We start from the raw sequence: 16103 nt of genomic DNA, 5'->3' as shown, positions 1-16103 counted from the left end.
CGTGCGCCGGCCTGACGGCTCAACCGTTCCTGACATTTAACGCTCATCACGCAACTTAGGTACTGGAGCCTTTTACGGTCTAGTCAAACACCAAAGACATACCTCATGCTTTCTTGAAGGACGCGTATGTTCCTCCAGAGCCAAAGAGCAACCTGAGTGATGTGAACTGTTGTGACGTTCTAACTATGAACTCTCCACAGGTAATTTAAAATTAGGATGAAATCCTGCAATGTAGTGATCGTGAGCCCGGTGGGAATTCTGCATAAATCTGCACTCACAAAAGAGTCGGCAGTAAATTATAAGCATTTGTAAGGGCTACTTGTCCATGCAAGGGTTTATAGAATCATTAATGCTTACCTCTTTAGTCTAAATATATAGAATTAATTTTCCTACAGATTTTAAAACAATATCCTTATTAGTGTAAACCTGAATACTATATGTTAAAAAATAGGTTGAATAAACAAGAGAAAAAAGCAACTTTAAAGCTATAAAAAGAAGTTCAACCTCAGAAAAAATATCTCTATCCCTGTGATAACTACACATTAATTTTTATATCAAATATAATGAACTGTTTTAAAATATTATTCCTGGCAAGATCCTCTCATATATCAATCAATCTGGTAAAAGAAGCACATCTAGTGAAGATTCAACAGGCAATGTAAATCATTCACGCAGCACCTAAAGCAGACATTTTGCAGAAAAATTAGAAAAATGCACCCTAGAAAATAACAAAGTAAGTTTCCTCTGTGTATAGAACATCACAACAAAACCGGTAAGGATGGAAGAAAACGGGGAAAGAATTGCAGTAGCAACAGCAAAATTATTTCAGAGTTACTTAAAATAACTTCTGCACATCTTCAGGTGATTTTCTTTATCCTTACTGTGAAAGATCCCTGTACTCAGTGGAATTGAAGAAACAAAGGCATAAGACCCTAGGCCTTATAACTGAGAACAGTGTGCTTTTATTGGGAACACCATGGCAGTCTAGCTGGTGACAGCTGAGCCTGTGTGGAAATACAGGATATTCACTGAAAAAATAATCAAGACCATCTCCAAAAAGGTTATTTTTTTCCTGAGAAAATGAACCATGTCCTTCTGTTTCTAGCTTTCAAACCCCAGGCAATAGAGAGAAACAACCCTTTAAAATGCACTGTTTCGCTGCTGCAGCATCAGCACAGGGAACACAAACCCTAACAGATATTTCTTTTGGTGATGTTGATAAATGGTGAGAGCTAGCAAGAATATTTCGATTAAAAAAAAAGCAAACAAACAATTAATTACAAACTTGGTAAAAAAAAGTATTAACATATTCTATGTGTAATTATTTTTTGAAAACCCCTTTGAATCAGGATAGAATCTATCTTCACAAGCATTTCTGCACCTCTTTGTAATGGTCTTGCTAAGGCAGTAACATACACAGGGTGTTTCAGAAAGCAAAATCTGCTTGCTGAAACCTGTCAGATGACAATGCTGTGGTTTGCAATACCCATCACATACTCGAGGTGATAAGGTCTCATATTGAAAGAATCTCATACTGATTCAATACTTTTTTCCTGTGAGGGTCTATAGGAAAACATCTTGCTGTCCTTACTGCTGTACGCTTATGATCTTTGTGTGGTCTCTGGAGCTGGTGACCACAGCTAGACGTGCTCTGTTTAGGGGACAAAGGTCCCCTATGTAAACCACCTTGCTAGTGGCATATTTAACTCCAAATTTACACATGAAATGTCCTACAGGATCCTGGGAAGCTGCCTTGCCACTACAGACTGTCATTAAAGAAACTATAACAGAAAACAATTATGGTATTAGTTAAATATTTGGAAAAGATGCTTTTGTGCCTCTTACTGTTTCTGGTTATAATTCAAGACTTACATGTAGAATGGACACACCAGAATGCTATGTCCAGGAGTACATTTGGTATGTATGACACATTTTTCTGACAAAATATACAGCTGAAAATCTGGCAACTCACAGGGGAAGGACAAAGGTTTCCCTTGTTGAACTTCACGAGATTCCTTTCGGCCCATTTCTCCAGCCTTCCCAGGTTCCTCTGAAGGCAGCATAACCATCCAGGATGTCAGCCTCTCCTCCCAGTTTTGTATTGACTGCAGATTTGTGTAGGCTGCACTCTGTCTTGTCATACAGGTCGTTGATGAAGCTGTTAAACAGTACTGGCCCTAGTATGACACACTAGGGAGCTCTACTGTTCTGCCTGCAACTGGACTGTATGCAGCTGATCACAACCTTCTGGGACTGGTGGTTCAGCCAGTTTTCAACCCTGTGCATTTAACTAACACATCCTTCATTAGCTTGTCCATGGGATGTTACCCGAGATAATGTCAGAAGCCTTACTAAAGTTGAGAGGAACAACATCTGCCACTCCCCCTCACCCATCAAGCTAGTTGTCTCCTTGTAGGAGACTGTCAGGCTAATAAAGCATTTCCCCTTTGTTAATCAGTGCCGACTGCTCCCAAGCAGCTTGTCTTTAATGTATGGAGACAGTTTCCAGGACTATTCTCTCCATAAGCTTTGTAGGTTACAATGGAAACTACAATGAAGTACAAAGAGTACAGTTTGGTTTTGCATTTTTAAGAATATATTATAAATTCAAAAGCATCAGTTACACCTCTTAAAAAGAGTTGTAGCGTGTTAGACCAAAGGTGTAGCTAAACCAAAGAACTGGTCTCTGAAAATTTCAACAGTGAACACCCTTGAAAAAAGTGTAAAAATTTCTGGCTTCTCCAGAATACTCTTCCACTCTTCCACAATTTGCAAGTTCAGGACATCCTGTGCTAGAAAGGGTGTTTCTGGTTATTTTTTTTAAATACTATTTTTATTAATTTATTATATCAATATGTTATTACAAATTACATTATAATAACGATAATAAATTAAAACAAACATTAAATTATTAAAATGAATAAATAGCACATGAAATGATAATTATCTTATTTATTAGAATTATTATTTTTTAATATTGAAACTTATAAAATTTTTTTAGAAATGTCACAGAATTTTCTTCCATTTAATTTGTCTTTTAAGCCCATGTAAACTAACAACATCTACCCCCGTAGTAAGGAATTCCTCAGCATAACTGCATACTGTGTGAAGAACCATCTCCTATAACCAAAAGAAGCTAACTTGTTTGTATCTCATTGAAGATGGGCTGTGGCTCTCTCAGTTGCCCAGTGAACCTGCACCTTCCCCAGTGCCATCAGCAGAAGCTGTGTGGGCTGGTGAGCTGCAGCCTGTGGCTGGGAGCATCTGGGAGTCAGAAATGGCTGGCAGCATCTGGGAGTCAGACAGTGCCAGGGGAGTGTCTCTCAGCTGACAGCGCGTGACGGAGCGCAGGAGTGAGTCACGAGAACCCAGGGGGAAGCTGTACAAAAGCCTGAGAGCTGAACGGTATGATGCAGTGGTACCAGGCACCACACTAGCACACTCCCAGATGGACACTCAAGGTGTTGTTTTCTCTGCATCCCACTTACTACCAAATTTCTGTTGCAGTGCTGTTTGCTCTCCAGCTGCCTCTGGCACATACTCCGGACACTAGACTTTTCTCTGCTATTCCTCAAAACAAGACTGTCTTGATCAAAATTCCAAATTGGTATGTTTGTGTCTGTTCCAACCAGATACGAAAGATAGCTCTACTCATGGTAAATATGAGCAACTCGCACTAGAATTCCCAAAGGTGATTTATTTTTAATTCTCACCAAAATGTACACTTTTCTCACAAGTTAAGAAGTGTTGCAAACCCTTAGAACAGACTATAAATTAATGACCAGAAATAAAAAACGGAATAGTGGAGCCTAACCTGTGTTTGCCTTCCTCAGTAAAGTAATCTGTGTCCTTTAGATAGGGCCTCCTTTCCAGGAAATTCCACTTTGAAAGACCTTTACTAATCAAAGAACAATAAGGACTCTATACTACTAAACATATACATGCATATATTTTAAACTGTACCCATTTTAGAAGTACTGTTCATGAAAGCAATTCTCTTGTCTTCTTCAAATAAATTTTGATTTACTTTTAAAACTTCTTTTATTTTTTACTCTGTTGATACAGGAATCCAGAAATTGTGTATCTGTAAACTGATCACCACGCCTTAATTTACTGTAAACAAAAGAAATAAAAAGACATCATGGATGAATATCATGAAACATCTATGTAGACATAAACATTATGTAATTATAATAACAATTCCGAATGGTAAATACTCTCAGTGGAAGCTTGATGCACTAAAAAAATTAAATTTATGAAAAATACCTGTCTGAAAGAGCAAGGCAGAGGTAACTACTGCTTTCCAAAATAATACTAAAAATAGTAGTCTTGTTATGTTTGCTTGGTTAGGGTTTTTTTTCATATATCATATTAATATGTGAGCAATCATAACTCATTCCTATAAGACAAAACTCAAAAACTGTTAAAAAACCCAAAACTAAAATCTTAACAGCATCCACTCAGGACAGTACACTTGAAAATAAAATATCAAGAGGAGATGGGAATCTAAAATTTTGAATGACATCCAACACAAACATTTTTTTTTCCTGTTACTAGTTACTGTCTCTCTCCAGAAATACGGAACCTTATCATCGTGGAGTAAAAACCAAGAATGTGTCAATATTATAATACCACACCATTTTATCACCCAACTCAATTAAAGACAAACGTAACTCTAATCCCATTGCATTCCTTTTATAGGCTGTCTAGCATAAATATTTCTGAAAAGCCAGGCATAAAATGAAAAGACACTTCCTACATTACTTTTAGCTCCCATTTGTCCTCACTCTTCAATTGTTTGCTTATTTACAGAGGTAAACAAAATTATTTTGAGGCTGTATGAGAAGATTGAGCTAATTGGTTTCAGTTTGTGGATTTATTTTCTTCTTCTCCCACAGTTTTTCCAGAAAAGGAAAACATACTCCTCTTACACCTTTGTCATAATTGCTATTGTTCTTTCACTCTTAACACGATTATGGGGAAATCTTGTTACTTTCTTTACCTCATGAATATGCATCCTACTAATACGCACACAACACAGCATAATAAATTAACATTATACTTAAAGGAATCACCAACCAACAAACCAAACAAAAACCCTCGGCCAGCTCTGTGGCAAAACCTCTAGGAATATTTTCAAAAGTAATCAATGTAAAGGTCCATTGGAATTTAGATCTACTGATGTACGTGCAAATATATTAGTTTTCTTTATGGCAGTTTGGCTTCAAAATCTTCTTTTAAATTTTAATAGTTATTACACCATTTATGTCTTTTAACATTCTCAGAAATCCTCTGCCACTAAATTTGTCAAGAGAGGTAGATAACTAATTATCAAATTAATATATCTTAAACTGAAATATTTCTTGCATTAGATATTGCTACTTAAAGCAAAATTACTGAATTATATAATATTAGTGCATAAATTATCTTGCCACTTGACAAAACGACAAGGACATTATTATAGTATAAGCCTACAGTTAAGTAGAACATTTACAATTACCCACCTCAAAAGGGCTTTATAGCATGATAAACTTTAATTCACCATTATTCACTACTAGTGTACAATGTTATATTATATGGTATATTTAAGTTTTGAAACTTGAATACTATTGGTGTTTTACTTTGGCACTTGGAAATCCTGACCTGCTCACATGAAATGTTTTATATCAACACTGAAGTATCTTTGCAAAAGAGATTTGTGAAAGAGATACTTCACCTGTTTATTTGGGGGTTTTAATAGCAAATCTCTACTGGGGATAGTTACATACCTGAAAAAACCCCAAAGCCCTAATTTATGCATACCTACCTCTTCAGACTGGGCTCTCTGTAGCAAACAGTGGCTCTTCGTCTAGATGGTCCTGCGGAGTTTTCTTCTACAGCGTTGGGTGATTTAGGCAAGGAAATGTCAGATCGTATACTAACGTTTGTCAGATCTTGCAAAGCCTGTCTCCCTGTGAATACAGTAGTTTGTATGCTTCATTTAAATATTTTTGAATCATTAAATAGACTTTCAATTCATAATTATTTTTAATTAGTATTTCTTAATTCAGGTCCTTGGTTACTGCTCCTGCTCTAAAGACGTTCAGCAAAACCTGGGATAGATGATCAAAGAAAATGCCACTACAGCAGCTTTCAGTCTACCCAGGTTTGGAGCTGCTTGAGGTCTGCCATGGCTCTTGGCACATTTTAAGAAAGCCCTGCAAGTACTGCAATTTGCAGCTAGTTGCTTAAGAAGGAGAAGGGCATACATGTACAATCTGAAGATCCAACCCGTACAAGAGTTCTCTAGTACTGAATTTTCCTACTTTAAGCCTGCTTTTTAGGCATATGTGCACAAAATGAGCATAGCAAGGTGATTAAGTAAGCCTCCTTGTCTTCAAAACTGTGTACTACGAAACTACTTACAATGCCTTGTTATTTAATACAGACAGTAACCCAAGACCATACAATCTTAATCTGTATTCCTTAAAAGATCTTCCAGAAGTGTATATTCCTCACTGACACAGATTTACTGCATCCAGATGAGAACATTTGGAATGTAGTTCTTCAAAGGAACTCAGTTTAAAACTCACTTAACTTGTTGTGTTTGAACATTTTACTTTAAATCCTCAGTGGCAGCAAACGGATGTTATTGACCTCACATTCACACACATCTGGGATAAATGATGAACATTTTGTTGTGCCTATCTTCAGACTAATAAATTACATCACTGTATAGTTACATACCTGTCATAAAAGTACATCTCTTTATTATAGCATCTGAACACCTTGTACAGGCTAGCTCTTCTGCTGACTGCTTGCCTGATATAGAATGATGTCATCATTAACAGGCAGACCAGCAGCCAAACTCCTCCCTCCCCTCCCACATCACTCACCAGAGATCCAAAGTGCCAGCCAGCCAGAGGGAGGAACAAGTCAATGCACTCACCCACCACAGGGGATGTGAAGAAGGGAACAAGATGGGTGAGGAGCCAAGCCATGGGCAATGGGAGCAGCCAGGCCAGGAGCCCAGTTATAGAGCAGGGAATCAGACAGCCTCACGTTCTGGCACTGTCATCCTGGGAACTCCACATGCCATGAAGAGTCAGGGAGCTCTTCCAATAGCCAGAACGCCCACACAGCACACATACTGTAAGCAGGCCTCTCAAACCCCCCTGCAAGCAGAGTCAGCTCTTACAGAGGTGGCTTCTTGCCCCACCTCCAAGTTCATGTGGAAGGCAGGGGCAGCTGGTGGTGATCTCTGCATCGGTTCCCTCCCAAGGCTGCCAGACCCTGGGTGAAAACCAATCAGGAGGGGCTTTCTTGCCTGGTTGTGGACATCATCCATATGCCAACCCTCATTCAGGGCTGGGGGTTTAACCCCAGCACTTCACTAGTGTACACAGTATTAACTGTTGGTCAGGCTGATAGTGCTGAATTACTACTGCCCTGTAGTAGAATTCTGTGCTGAGACAAAGTAAAACATCTCATGGGCTAAGATTGATCACTTCATCAAGAGTCTTCCAAAATGTGTTAAGTGGAGACAAAGTCAGAGCTTCTTCACTGGAGTTCTGATAACCCTACTTCTGAGATACATACTAAGGTGACTTTGGGCTCCTTGCAGAAAGTCCCTCCTGATTTATAAGTAAGTAAAAGCACACTTGTTTGAAGGAGTTAATTTAAAAACAAAACAAAACAAAACAAAACCAACCAATGCTCTTTGGTTTAAATAAGAGATCTGAAAATCTCTGATCCTGAAAAACCTCCATAGCTTGGTTGCCTCACAAATCAATCTTGATTTGTACTAGTTTAAAAGTGAAAGTAAACTATTCTTCTGATCTTTTCTTAAAGCTTCAGGTTAGAGATCAGGTCAGCTTCTTTTTAAGGAATAAGAGTTCTGAGACATTGATGAGTCTGTATTATTTAGGAAAGCTGGATGCCTGTCAGTATGAACATTTATGTTCACATAGATCTAACTATATAGAGACTTTTATGACAGGATACTTTCAGGGTGTATATCTAAGTACAACTAAGGTTGTGATTAAAAGAGCTGGCATCATCAGAAAGGATGGCATTTCCTTGCTTTCTTCTAATTCAAGATACAGATTTGGATGTAGGATGAAAAATGAACTTATTTTTGAGCTATGCTTAAAAGAATGGAGATCAAATTATTAGCTTGTTTTTTATGTAAATAGTCTTTGATATTGCTGATCACAGTACCAGGGATAAATGAGGTTTTACTCATTTATCATTAAAGCTAATAAAACTATGGCATCCTTCTTATAGCTTCCAAAGAAGGAATTCAGGATGGGAAGACACAACTGCAAATGACTAGGTTTAATACCTCACACGATGGTCTAATTCTGCCAGTATTCCTATTCTCTGGTCACATGAACTAGGATATTTTTTCTTTTCTGTTCTAGCATTCAAATGAACCCAAGGCATTATTTGCTTGATAGTCTCAAACGATTAATTTGAGCTAGAAAACTATCTAAGCATTGGGACATTCTCACAGACAATAAAGTAAACTGGAACTTTTTGAGAATAAACATGTTTAAAAAATAGACTACTCATGCTACAAAACTTCAAAACTATATTTTAAAGCATATTTAAAGCCTAGGGTAGACACTTTAGTCATATATTCCTTTAGCTCCTTTACATTAATTTCATTGTCATTGTATGATACAGAAATCTAAGCCTATCTTCGAGGCTACACTAAACTTTATTTGCCTAATGCTCATGGATAGAATCTAGAGAAAACCTGCCCAAAGTACTTTTTTTAGATCTCAGAATTCCTTTTGAATTGCAGTGTTTCTAAAGAAATACAAGTGAAATCTTGAAGTCCAGCTATGTTCTCCATTTATGAATGCAACAGTGTAGTTCTCTCCTGTTTCCCTTGTATAAAAGCTATTGTATCTTTTCTATCACCAACTTTCTGAATTCTACTACGGTCTTTGAAAAATGAATACATGCTCCAATTATAATGGCTCCTCAAGAACGTAGATTACTTACCTCTGTCAAACTAAATGCCATCTTGGAATATATTGAAAAGTAATAAGGATATTAGCTACCACAATTTAAAATGGTCAAGTGACTGATATCTAATACAGAATATTGATAATTGTAGTGATTTTCAGTCTTACCTTCTTCCACTTCTGTTTTATCCACTCTAAGTAAGCAATAAGGGTAAGACAGTATTAAGAGAACATACCTTACCACTATTTCAGGCACTACCTAATTCAAAATCCTACTTTTTTTTTACTTCACATACACTTACCATGACAAGGTAGCAGAATCTTTTTGTAAGCCTCTTTAGAAGCAGGATCCAGCTTTTGTTCTGCTTTTGCAGCATCCAGTGTGTTATTATGATCATTTCCCCCCCAGATTTCAGAGTTTTTCAGAATAGAGAAGTTCATGGAAGCATTGTGGTTATCAAGAGCTGGGAGCTCAACACTGGCAAGACTTTCCTGGAAAAAGCAATCTACATTTAATGGCATGCTCTTAGCACATTCAAATTCTGATTTTTGAACCATAGGCTTTAACTTGCTCATAAAGTAATCTGTCTCAAAAGGGACTTCCTGGTCACTGAAAATATTACGCCCCCCCCTTGATCAATATGCCTAAAGTAATTTTTTTCTGGTCTGGTCTCAGTGGTATTAGAAGTACACCTCTGTTTACACTTTACCTGATTATCACGAGAATTACTGATGTGAGGAGTCTTATGTGTCACTGATGAAGAATCTACTTGCTTTAATGTATTAGCATTATCATCAACTTGTTCTTTCACTTGTGGTGTATTTGTAGCTACATCATTCTGAGTAACTAAAGCTACTTGGAATTGCCGAGTTTTAGTTATTTTATTTCCATGAACAGCCTCTACATGCAATGAATCCTTATTTTTTAATTCTTCATTTTTACAAAGTGAGAACTGTTTAAGATTTTCTTTTGGTATTATATATGCTTTCCGGCTAGCTTTTGCCAATGCATGTTTTAATCTGCCTGGTGAAAAATGGTTATTCTTTTGGTCCAATGGCTGAGTTTTCCTTTTATGAATGCCGTCACCTTCAGTTTCTCCACTTTGTCTGTAACTACTTTTTTTGCTGTATTTGCTCTTTATAATATTCTTCTGGACTTGTTCTCTCTTGCTGTCATGTTGGCATACCTCTGTTTGAGATTTTTTTGAAACACCTTCTCCACATTGCCCATTTTCCTGTCTACAGTATGTTGCTGTGTTCGTTTTAGAAAGGCTGTGAAAAGTTTTCCTGTTTATTTCTGGTCTGCTACATTTCCCATTTGTAGGTAGAGAGTCTCCTGGTAATGGTAATACATTAGAAGTGTTATCTTGCAACGGTAAATTTTCAGCACAAAAAACTTCTGGTGGGGTCTTGTTATTAGATGAGTTTGAGTCTGCTTTTTGTATTTTGTTTTCTGTGCCTTCAAATGTTTCTGAGAAAGTTTCTTTATTTTTCTCCTGTATTCTTGGACTCAATAAGTTAACCTGGTATGTCCTCCCAGTATCCTTAGCTTTACTTGGACAATTTTGTGCTTGACAGTATTTGCTGGTAGTTAGCAAAATCTGCTGACCTACAGAATTTCCTGTAGGTAGCTGTTCTGTCTGACTAGGGAGTAGTTGAGTTTGTGAGTCGGTAGTTTTTGAAACTTCACTACTGTCAGCCTTAGTATGCTTTTCTTCTGCATACAAATTTGAAGTGACTTCAGTCTTGCTTTTAATTTTCTCTTTATCCTTCTTAGAATATTTTACTTTTCTGAAATTTGCTAATATTTTATCAGAATTAGTGTTGCTGGTTTTACTTTGGTGTAATTTACCTTTGTCTTTCACTGTAACTGTGAGTAATTCACCTACATCACTGGCAGTCAGCTCCATATCAGCATCATAAATGGTTTCCTCAGGCTTCTTGTCAGCAAAAAGCGGCTTCTTAAAATCCATCTTATTTTCATTGCTAAATTTAAGAGGTGAAGCAACAATGCGAGACAAGTCACTTGAACTTTCCTGCAAATTCATGTCATTGGTGTTGCTGCTGCTGTTGATACCATGAGGCAGATCATTTGAGCTGCTTATTTTATCAAAATCCTTTATATTAGGTTGCGTTTTTGACTTAGAGAGTACTGTTTGTTTCTTTCTTTCAGTCACTTTTCCACAGAATGGCAATGAACTATCATTATATTGCTTTGTAAGCTCCTCAGACTGCCTTAAATGTGTATTTTTGACATGTGTCAGGGAGGAACTATTGCAAGTTAGTTCTGCGCATAATTGATTTTCTGCAAAGAGAAGAAATTCAGCAGCTTTGGGAAAGAAAGAATAGAGCACAGTTATCAGAGCAAGACAGATTACTGAAGGCTGGGCTAGAAGCTTGGAAAAAAATGCAGTTTGTAATTTAACTGAATACACACATTCTGTGGTTGGTCTTTAAAAATTTAGTTAACTACAACTAACTTTGCATTTTACAAAAGTTGGACTTTTGAAATTGAATGTAAATAAAAATTTATTTTTCTATAACTACTTCAGTTATTATTTAGTTATCAAAGTTTTATCCTGTTCACATTAACTTTGTTACATTTCAGCTATGTCATTTCATGACCATATAAGTGATTGTCAGGACACCTATACTTATGGGTAAGCATTCTATTTTTTCTTAGTTTATTACAGTTTAGGAATCTTACTATACCTTCTGTATCACACATCAACTAATGAATTATGAAACACTAATTCTCAGGAAGCTCCAAAAAATAAATAATCTGTACGGAAATGCATAGTACCTTTTAAAGATATATTTTTGTCAATGCTTGTTTCCACTGGGTCTATGTCAATTAACTTTGGATTATTTGTACCAGGAGACAATGGCAATGCACACTTGTCTTGATCTGAATGCACTTCCTCTGACAAAATACTGGTACGCCTGTAAGAATTTGGTATTTCACACACAGAAGGGCTGTCTTGCTGTTTTGCACTAGCTGTTGCAATTAAAGGAAGACTCACTGGGAGTTCTACAGATCTGAAAGGAGGAAATTTTACTGTGAAGATTTTTATTGCATTTTATACTGTAACATTCAACTGTTTAAAACATTCTCTTAATAATGTATGAAAGGAGAAAAGAATTCAGGTATGAAATCTGGTTCTATCTTAGGGACAAATGTATTTGATAATATTTATAATCATATGATTTGTATAAAATGTGATTGAGAATCCTGCTTTGTAGTGGTGAAATCCCATGAAGAAAGCAGCAAGTTATTCAAAAACAAGTTGCGTCACCACTCTCTCTGTATCTAAATTCCAAGTTGCAAACATGTAATTTCTGAATTAGAGAGGAAACTGTTTTTCATCACCTCAGAAGTACCTACAACAATATACAAAGAATAATTGTCAAAAAATCCCCAGACACTTACCAACTTTGGCATTTAGTGTAAGCACCTACCTAGCAGACTGATGTGTACTCTTGCACTGGTCATCAGGAGGGAGACTTGGACCAGCTGACAGAGGAAAGGAACTCAGAAGGTTCTTTCAAAAGAACAGTGGGAGAGTAGAAACAAATGAATATTCTCTTATGTTTTAAGTACTGGAAATAGCCACAGGGAAAAAAAAAGGGCAAAAACCAGAAGGACTGATGAAAGGTGCCTGATGTTCAAACACATACAATAATTTTAAATAAAAATATTTTGTAGTGAAGAAAATCTGTAACCTCCTTGCAGCCCAGAGAAATGTATAGACTTTTAAATGTAGCTATAACTAATGTGAAATGCATTATACATATAGAAGCATGAAGCAACACTAAGCAGCCGGTTAGAACAGACAATAAAAATAGTATTTTTTAAAAAATTAACTCTGACTTTGCCATGACACAAGGACTAACATGGACTTTGTTTTCTGGGAAAGTTTCCACATGCAAGATATGTACTGGAGGATTAAGCAAAGAAGACAAGTAGCTCACTCATTGGAGAAGAATACCACACACTGAAGTACTATGCTTTTTTAATTTTTTTAGTCACATGACTTCAACAGGTCTAACTGATATTTTTAGATACTTTATAAACAAGATTAAATCCTAAATTTTTAGTGCAAACAACAATAAAATCTAATGGATTTCATGGGGCTAGGGTTTCATTCCAAGTTTTAAGGAATTGGGGTAAATGTTTTAAAATGCATATATGATTTCAATGTTTGACTCATTCAGGTGCTTAGAAAACAACCTGGCAAAAGATCACACACACCTTCAACAAACACCTTACCTCAGAAAGACTGCTCATTTCTATTGCCGTGATGAGGTTATAACTCAAAAATGCTTCTAGTTCTATAAGAGTTTTATTCTGCACGTAAAACAAAAAGCAATTTTAAAAATACATTTCAAGTGGCTTCTGGCTTAAGAAAAGATGTTAAGGTGAATTTATAATTTTTTGTTTGTTTGCTTTTTAAACTCAGTTGAGCAAACCTGATTTTTAATACCATCTCAATATCGATACAGGTGAGGCTGACACTAAAATAGCTATGGATAGAAGTATACACTGACAGACAAAACAATAAGTACCAAAAAAAAACCATTAAAGAAAGATCAAAGGTGAATATCATGTTATCGGATAATAGAACTTCACAAATCTGAGATGCATACTTTAAATCCCCACTTTAAGAAGCAATATTAAGTTTCCAAAAAAGATAAAAGTTTGGTTTAGCTGATCCAAGGTTAAATGATGTTATTTGCAGCATACCAATGAGTTTAGCTTTTGACGAAGCAAGATATTATGAAGCTGCAGCTTTTCTACTTCCTTCTGAAGAAAAATCTTTTCATTCTTTAGCCTTCGAGAATTTTCTTTCTCCATATTCAAAGTCGCAGCTAATGCTTTATTATTTTGTATTAAAGATACTTTAAACATAGATGAGTTATCTAAAGGAGACAAAATCATTATTTTTAACAGCTTCAGTTCCAGGCCTGTTCTGCATGAACTATCACTATGCAACAACATTTTTCTGTAAGTTTTGGTGGAACAACAGCACAGCTTAACACCTTCTAATATCAAACTGTCATTTCTCTTGACTGTCATTCTGATGACTACTCTGTCAGCTTCGAGTTAATTTCATGCACTGATTCTGCTCTAGTCTGGATTTTTTAAAATAAATATCTTTTAAGAAGAAAGCATTTAAAAACTGATAGTTTTGTGGGCATGAAAATGTTGACAATTAAAAAAAAAAACAACACATTTTACAAATTAGAAAGTTCCAACATTTTGAGCATAAATGTGAGTTTTGACAACAGAAAGTAAAAAGCTTTAAATTAAAAATATACCTTCCACTGTCCTAATGAAAACCTGCTTATTCCTATCTGTTAGAGAATGTTTTAGAAACTTTTTTTCAGTGACACTGCATATTACCAAGATGGTCTTTTTTTCCCCCTCACATTCATAGGATACATAGACTTATCATGAACTCAAGGTAGAGAAAAGCCCAATCATACTTTTATATTACAAAAAGGAGCAAGGTTAGCTTGAAATCTCCTTCAACTATATCTCTTCACTAGGGTTATTACTTCTGCAATCTGTAGGCCAAAATTTGCAAGGCTTTATTTCTTTGCTTTGGAAACAGGCAATAACACTGGAACCTTGTTAATCCAAACATTATGCTTTGAAATTGCTATTCAGGTTAGGGAATTGTTTGTATTACTGCAGTGTGGAGACTTCTGAAGGACATTAGTATTATTCATCTATACCATCTATTTTTCCCTGAAATTTAGTATTTTTGAGGTAAAGCCACAGTAAGTTCAAATATATACAAACAACAAAAATTCTTGCCATACCAGCTGCAGAAAGAGAAGCACAAGTCAGCACTCACATAACCATGTGGCTTGAATTAGAGCTCTGAAATAGAGGTGTTTCACTACATTTATAGTTTCCCTACCTTCTGCAGAAGAGAATCTGAGATGCATAGTGGCATTTTTGTCAGAGGCAGAAACAAACCCCAGCCATCTACCATGACAAACCTATGCTTGAATTTAATACTGATTGTCTGGGAAAACAAAGTAACTTCTATCAAGTGATTAAATCAGCAGATTAATATTTGTAGTTTTCCTTGACTCAGTAAATGACTCAATGAAGAACTTCATACAAATTCCATCTTGCACATGGTGATACTCTGTGCTTTACTATGGCAATTGTATTTGTAAAGATTGTTGATTTTAGTAATTTTGTTACCTCAGTTTTTAGATGCCCCAAAACTGCTGTGGAAATTGATGTTAGAAATGCAATTGAATACACTCTTTTAAAAAAACACTGGTATGCCAAATAGCAAGCATTGAAACTACTCAAGAGAATTAGGTAAATAAACCACTTACAATCATGTACTTTAATGTTCAGACTCCTCTAAAATTCTCAACATTAACAGAAAGCAATTCTGCAAATAATATTAAATACAATTACTATTCCTTTTCAAGTCATATATTCTAAGTATAGTAAATGGCTTCAGTTTTCACATGACTTACTTAATAACTTAGTTTTGATTTTAGATGCTAATGAAGCATTCCATTTTGCAGCTTGTAATGTTCCACCCCTCCTCTTCCTTTGTCCTTTAACAGCATCCGAGGTGAAAATGGTAGATGATTTAGCAGTTGCTTGTTTATCCATCATCAAAATGAACCTGTACATTGTCAAGAAGAATGCCTCAATAATCCATGATCTAACACTTTAATAAGTTCTATTACCTCTTATCAGGATTTGTTATCTCCTAAGTTGAGAAAATTACTTCAGTCTTTACCTTTGTTCAATTAATTTAAACAGGTTAATGAATTCTTCCTTGAGACTTTAAGTCACATTATCACAGTGTGGCAAAATATTTAACTAATAAACATGAAGACTTAAAAGGATCACAGATTTTTTTATCTTGTCCATTCCCTTAAGCAATCTATCCAAGTTTACACTTAAAAGGGAAAACCCCAACATTCTATCACTTCACAATATGACCAGACCAGCTTCTGCTTTGACGGGACAAATTTTAAATCGAAGGATTCGAGCGAACTATATTATAAATGGCATGAACTTAAACAAACAGTGAGTGACCGGCCCGGGAGCGCAGGCAGAGAAGAGGGGCGGGTGTCCCAGCAGCCGCCGCCGCGCCCCGGCCCTCG

At 36.1% G+C, this 16103-nt stretch overlaps 1 protein-coding gene across 1 annotated transcript; it reads right to left on the bottom strand.

The window, feature by feature from the left end:
* Nucleotides 1-4007: 4007 nt before the first annotated feature.
* On the bottom strand, nt 4008-15624 carry LOC103781996 (shugoshin-like 2). Its single transcript, XM_008949725.1, is given in 9 exon segments — nt 4008-4113; nt 5807-5951; nt 9257-9584; nt 9587-11259; nt 11758-11993; nt 12414-12496; nt 13225-13302; nt 13699-13874; nt 15462-15624. Coding segments are annotated over 9 exon segments (2988 nt in total).
* Between the last annotated feature and the right edge of the window lie 479 nt (nt 15625-16103).

Source organism: Merops nubicus, unplaced genomic scaffold (assembly GCF_000691845.1).
Source record: "Merops nubicus isolate BGI_N331 unplaced genomic scaffold, ASM69184v1 scaffold50321, whole genome shotgun sequence".
Classification (NCBI taxonomy): domain Eukaryota; kingdom Metazoa; phylum Chordata; class Aves; order Coraciiformes; family Meropidae; genus Merops; species Merops nubicus.
Note: the sequence above shows the minus strand (reverse complement) of the source record. Positions and strands in the feature narration are given on the sequence as shown.